General features: G+C 36.8%; 1 protein-coding gene across 1 annotated transcript; it reads right to left on the reverse strand.

The window, feature by feature from the left end:
- Nucleotides 1-265: 265 nt before the first annotated feature.
- LOC121429175 lies at nucleotides 266-6,378 on the reverse strand. The gene is made up of 3 exons (XM_041626110.1): nucleotides 5,694-6,378; nucleotides 2,470-2,852; nucleotides 266-622 (listed from the first exon to the last, which is right to left on the reverse strand). The coding sequence occupies exons 1-3, from the start codon at nucleotides 6,219-6,221 to the stop codon at nucleotides 610-612; spliced, it is 924 nt and encodes a 307-aa protein (XP_041482044.1). The 5' UTR covers nucleotides 6,222-6,378; the 3' UTR covers nucleotides 266-609.
- Between the last annotated feature and the right edge of the window lie 552 nt (nucleotides 6,379-6,930).

Consider the following 6,930-nt stretch of genomic DNA (forward strand, 5'->3'; position numbering starts at 1 on the left):
CTTTAGATCCTAATAACATGAATTGACACTTATCGATGTTAATTAATAGTTCATTATTAGAAAACCATTTAGAAATTAACTTCAAATCTCTATTAATAGTCATTTCTAAATTTCTGGGCTCTTTAGATGCAAAGTAAATGCATGTGTCGTCTGCATATAAAGAGAGGGAGCATTGTTCTACAGATCTGACCAAATCATTTAGAGTGATTATAAAGAGGAGGGGGCCTAGGATACTCCCCTGAGGCACTCCGCTTTCACTGATCAAATCCAAAGTAAAATAATTTCTTTAACAGTAATTCAGACGATATTAAATCAAATGCCTTCTCCAAGTCTATAGTGACCATACCAATAACGTAACCTTGATCAATTTTGTTAGCAAAATCATCAGTAATATTTAACAAGGCAGTGGTTGTTGAGTGGCCTGGACGAAAACCATGCTGGCATGGATCAAGCAAACTATTGTTTGACAGGTAGTTATACACTTGATTAAACACAATCTTTTCTAAGACTTTAGACAAAACCGGGAGTACTGAGATTGGTCTATAGTTTGACGGATTAGTATTGTCACCACTTTTGAAGATTGGCGTTACACGAGCCCTTTTCCATGCATCAGGAATCCTCCCTGTGGACAGAGAAGTATTGACAATATGTGTCAATGGCGTAATGATGTAGTCAATACCTTCTTTAATTACATGTGCTGGAATTTGATCCAGGCCAGTGGCCTTATTACTTGCAATTTCATTGATGTGTTTTTTAACATCTCGACTTGAGATCGGCTTAAAACTGAAAGTGGTTGATGCTTTGTTTAAGTATTGATCCATATTGTCTTCGAAGGTAAACCTTTCTTTGCGTTTAGCTGCCAGGTCAACGAAGTGATCATTTAAGCGTGTGGCAATTTCCTTAAATCCCAAAATATCTTTACCATTAAAAGACAGTTTCTGAATTAACTTCTTGTGTTTTTTATTAGGAAGCATACATCGTAAAGATTTCCACATAGCAGAACAATTCCCTTTAATTGTTGATCAAGATTATCTCTGAAATATATTGCTTTTTTGCCTTTCGTATCATATCTGTGACAGTATTTCTAAGTTTTCTGTATAATATCCAGTCACTGTCAGATTTCGAAGATTTAGCACGGTTTTTTATTTCATTCCTTTCCTTTATCTTGGTCAATATGTCACTATTTATCCATGGAGTTTCTTTTTGTCGCACTCTTTTTTTCCTAAGAGGTGCGTGTTTATTCAAAACTGAACAAAATTTACTGGACCAAACTTCATAGGCAATATTAGCGTCTGTTTCAGAAAGAACATCTTGCCAACATACATCGCTTAAATCGTTCTTAAAATCGCTTATATTCATTTTCTTTAGATTCCTTGAATACACATATTTATGACACACAGATGGGGATTTGTGCTTTCCTAATGAGCAGATCACCATATAGTGATCGCTCATGCCTAGTGGAATGACATCACAAAAAGTAATTTTGTTATGATTTGAGGAATATATGACATCAATAAGTGTTGCAGATGTCTGTGTTATCCTCGTTGGCTTATCAACACATTGTTTTAAATTGTATTCTTCTACTAAGTTCAACAATCGTTTTGTTTGGCAAGTGGGTGGCTCCTTAGCAATGTCACAATTCAGATCTCCTAAAAGGATGACATCTTTAGACAAAGATTCAATAGATTCAAGTATCTTCTCAAACAAATCAAAAACAGCACTTTGAGAGTTTGGTGGTCTGTACCAATACACAACGATAAAAGGTTTTTGCTTATCAATGCATATTTCAACGCATATCAATTCTAAACCATCAACAATAAGGTCACGTTTGATATTAAACAAAATATTTTCTTTAATGTAGATCAAAATCCCACCTCCGTTTCGGTTTCTATCCGTTCTAACAACTCTATAACCTTGAACATCGATCTCACTATTAAATACAGATGAGTCTAATCTTGTTTCACAGAGACATAATAATTGAATATTTTGCCTAGATAAGATATTACGAACTTCATCAATGTTTTTCAATAATGAACATATATTAAGGTGGGCAATATTGATACCGGACAATGACTTGACTTTCATGAAAATGTCATCGGGAGAATGATAATTAGGTAATGGAAGTTCGGCTTGGTTTGGCAATCTAGTGTGTTCAACGGCATTATCATTATCAATATTTATGTCTTTAGGTAGTTCATCAAATATACAAGGGATACATATCCAATTTGAATTAGACAGAAAGATTTCACGAGTTGCCATAGAACAATCAAGATGGGCCCATCTTTTGCAAGATATGCACAATAAAGCATTTTGATTCGATCTAACTTCTTTCGAACAGGTTAGACATGGATACTTCATATTCCTGGTGGCTGCACGTGTATGAAAGTTTGCAGAATTAATAGAAGACATAAAATAAAGATAAGCAATAAATAAAAAATATATAAAAACGTGTAAACTGAGTTTTCTTACAAGTTCTCAAAGTCGAGTCTTGATCTGATCCTGATTTTCTTTGAATCCCTTGATCTGATAGCAAAGATGATTCCATCTTGGGTCCAACAAGACTTAGACTTCTTGCTATTGACAAGTTCCCAAAAGAGGTTGGCTCGCCTGGCTGTGAGATCCTCCTTTAGCCATATTTTCGGTCCGTTGGCATTTTTCAATTTCGTTCTCGCCTTGTAGACGTCATTCCGGATGTTGTACCTGCTAAACTTCACTATTATCGGTCTCGGCTGAGTCCTCCTTGAAGCAGTTGCGTATGATGACGATTCGTGTCTCTGTTCATCACCTTGCCTCGGACGTGGAGAGATGCGATGACTGCGATCAATCGCATCTGGTGGAACTGTAAGACCAAGTTTGCAGGGACCTGGGAACGATTTTTTCAGTGGGGGTGCTGAAATCTCTCCTCAACGGTGGGGGGGGGGGACACCATTGAGTTTTCCATAATTACACACACACACACACACATATAAATATATATATATATATATATATAGATAGATTGACTAGGTTGAATACTATATATATGTATATGACAATAACAGTTATTTCTTATCTTTCTTCTTATAAAAGAACATAGATATATAATAAGAGAACTCGAGCGCGAGGCGCGAGGTTTTTTTTTTGTGGGGGGGATATTAGGTGTTTTGTCCTGAAAATTGAACATTTTGAGAAATGTTTGTGGTCCTGAACAAGATGCGTTTGTAACAAATAATAACTGCGAACGTGATCAGCGCGAGCAGATATTTTTCATATACGCTCTGGCCTGATCGAAAGGGACGTGTTACAAGGACTGTTTGCAGTTACCCATCAACAATGAAATAATGCGAGCGCGAAGCGCGAGCTGAAAATTTTGACATTCCGACCTAAATACTGGACATTTTAAACACTTTTTGTAATCATGATCAGGATAGATATATAACTATACATTTGATGCGATTGCGAAGCACAAGTGGGAACAAAATTGAGATTTCAGACCAAAAAACCCCCGAGACATTCTAAGCACTTTTCTAATTATGAAGAGAATAGGTATATGACTATTCAACTGATGCGAGCGCGAAGCGCGAGCAGAAATAAAAATGAGATTTCAGACCTATAAAAGGGACATCTTAAGCACGTTTCTAATCATGAACAGGATAGGTATAGAACTATACAATTGGTGCGAAGCGCGAGCGGAAACAAAATTGAGATTTCAGACCAAAAAAGAGACATTCTAAGCACTTTCCTAATCATTAAGAGGATAGGAATATAACTATACAATTGATGGAAACGAAATTGAGATTTTAGACCAAAATAAGTTCTAAGCACTTTTCTAATCATGAAGAGAATAGGTAAGTAACTATAAAATTGATGCGAGTGCGAGCGGAAACAAAATTGAGATTTCAGATAAAAAAACAAGACATTCTATTAAAGCACTTTTCTAATCATGAAGAGGACAGGTATATAACTATACAATTGATGCGAGCGCGAAGTGCGAGCGGAAATAAAATGAGATTTCAAAACTAAAAACAGGACATCTTAAAGCACTTTTCTAATCATGAACAGAATAGGTATATAACTATATACAATTGATGAATTGATAAGAATAAAGATTTTATCAAAATCCGACAAGGAAATCAAAGTTATTGTATTCTAAAGATTAGCATTATTCTGGTGAAACAGTTTTAAGCATGTCTTCATTAATATCCAATGAGCAAACTGGTGATGTCATATCCCCACTTGTCCTTATGTATTTCATTATATAGAATTAGGTTTATTCAATATTTTCCCTTCAAGAACCAAAAAACAGTTGATTGACAACTGATTTAGTCAATTAGATTTTCTTTGCTGCAACTTCATTATAAGGGAGACATATCATTCAGACTGGTTTGAAAAAAAATGAAATAATGTTGATTCTATGTAATAACACAAGAAACAGGATAGTGGGAATGTGACATCTTCAAACCTGGTTTGAAATCCCAGAGGGCACAGGGGGACACAATATCAAATGTCCCCCTCCTATTTTGGGTCTTTCATTATGGAGAAAAATACATCACTTCACAATCGAAACAATACCTGTATTTTTGACTAAATGACCTTACATTTCGGGTGAAAACCTTTTTTAGGGGGGGTCTTGTCAAATTTTGTTAGGGTTAAAATGACCTAACATTTAGGGTGATAACCTTTTGTGTTTTTTGCTTGTCAAATTCTCCGGGCCCGGGCCCCCCTACATTTGGGGACAGATTTCCGCCCATGTCAACCCACCTTTTAAATATTCATGACGACATGCATATCACCATTTTCATAAAATATTGCTGAAATTTAGAATAAAAAAAAATAACTGAACTATTTGTTATCAGATTTGCATAAAATTTATTCATTTTGATAAAATGTATTTCATATAAATATTTTTCAGCCTGGAGTACCCCCAAAAGCTGCGTATATGAATAAACATGCTTGTGCGTGTTTAGAGATAGACCTAGTGTCTGGGCATTCTAAATCAATAATGCAAGCGCGAAGCGCGAGCAGAAAATATTTGATATTCCGATCTGAAAAGGGTGAATCTAAACACAATTTTAAGTACTGTGTCGGAAAATTCTGAAGGGGGGGTCTACAAAACGTTCATTTTCATTAAATTAATCATTTATCATACCTACCACTAGGTTTCCAGGTGCTGCCTATGGAAAATGACATGCATCACCACCAAATTTGGGGGATGCTTCACCCCAGCCCCCCCCCCCCCCCCCTGCAACCCCGCTTCCCAGTACCATGGGACCAGGGTGAAAAGGAAAAGTGAAATTTGATTTCTATTGTCTGACTTGTAATTGTTTATACAAAACACGGGCTTTCGGGTGCGCAAACACTGAATTCGACATAAAACCGGGAAGTTTCAAGTCCAGCCACACCCATGTGACTCTTCCTGCTATCGAGTAGTGTGTAAACCTTTGGTGTAAACTTATCGGGGTGCCGAGCTTGATTGAGTCGCATTATATGCATGATATGAGCGATGTTATTGGAATATGTGAAAGACTATGTAAATGATTTGCGATTTTTTGGATGTGATAATTATGTACAATTTAACATATTAAAAAATATACAGGGGGAACCTGATTTCGTGGGGGTGCTGCCTATGGAAAATAATACACGCAGCACCCCCAGGAAAATTTCTGGGGGTGCTTCAGCACCCCCAGCACCCCCGCTTCCCAGGTCCCTGCAAGTTTGCTGTTAAAAACATCCAGGATGAGCTCGTCAGTCTTTTCTTCTGGTCCTTCAGGAATGCCATAAAGTCGTAGACAGTTTCTTCTGCTGTATTGTTCTGCCTCTTCATTCTCGTCTTGAAGCATTTTCGTTTCCTTCTTCATTTCAGACATTTTCTTTTTCATAGTTTCGACTTCATCCATGTACTTCTTCAAGTCCAGGTTGACAGCTTTGTACACCTTATCCACAACTTGTTCTTCCAACTTTGCAGCTATAACGTCATATACATCATCTGCTAGGCGTTTGATCAGGCTCGATGAACGTAGTGAATGGGCAATCTGTTTTTCAATAGCTTTCTTCAGTGTGCTATCAAGAAGCTGGCCCCTGGATTCATCCGCTACAGTTGAGTGACCAGCTGAAATTGTGTTATCATGTCCACCATCGTCGCTATTTTCTTCACCAGAGTCACCGGCTATGTTATCGGCTCGGTTTCGTGTCTTCGTAAGATCTCTTCTTCTGCTCTTCTTGGTGGCGGTTTTATTCGACATTTCTTGTAGAATTACGCTACTTGGAGGTTCAAAACACCAGATGTAGCTTACCAAGATAATGAATATTACCGGCGTTCACGAGAATATGATGCAAGAATATCACAAAATGTTGCAAATAGTTGAAAATGTTAGTGAATATAGCGCACCGAGGTGACGTCGAAACATAAAAAAAAAAAAAAATGTGTTAATGGAAGAAATGAAAAGAAATCGTGCGACGACCGAATTCGGGCCCGTAAATTAATGATTGCATTACATTGCAAACATCAAACACGTAGAGAAAAACAACTGAAAACAAAACGATTCAATCTTCATTTCGCAAATAAGTTAAAAATACTCAGTAAAAACTGTAGTGTTAACCGGTGCCATTTTACTTACAGGACCACACTAGTTATTTTACACCGGTGTTAAATTGACAGTGTCAGTTTAACACATATAGATGTTATTACAGCACCTTTGGTTGTTACATTTACACTCTTTTGTGTTATGTTCAATCTCTGGGGTGTAATTTTAACACCTCAGGGCGTGGTCCTCTATCAACACCAATTGGTGTCAGTTTTAACACCACAGTTTTCACAGTGTACAAAGAAACATCGAATGTGAGTTAATTGCTACAAATTCAATTGCCTGGGTTTCCACAAAGGTTATAAAATACCTAAAATGCTCCGTAAAGAGATTATTCTTATAGGTAGAAATCAAATAGAACAAATTT

Source organism: Lytechinus variegatus, chromosome 15 (genome assembly GCF_018143015.1).
Source record: "Lytechinus variegatus isolate NC3 chromosome 15, Lvar_3.0, whole genome shotgun sequence".
NCBI classification, from domain to species: domain Eukaryota; kingdom Metazoa; phylum Echinodermata; class Echinoidea; order Temnopleuroida; family Toxopneustidae; genus Lytechinus; species Lytechinus variegatus.

Coding starts and splice junctions, on each gene's coding strand:
- LOC121429175 (XM_041626110.1), bottom strand. CDS start 6,221: ATGTCGAATAAAACCGCCACCAAGAAGAGCAGAAGAAGAGATCTTACG. Junction 2,853..5,693: donor TGGATGTTTTTAACAGCAAA/CTTGCAGGGACC, acceptor GGTCCCTGCAAA/CTTGGTCTTACAGTTCCACC.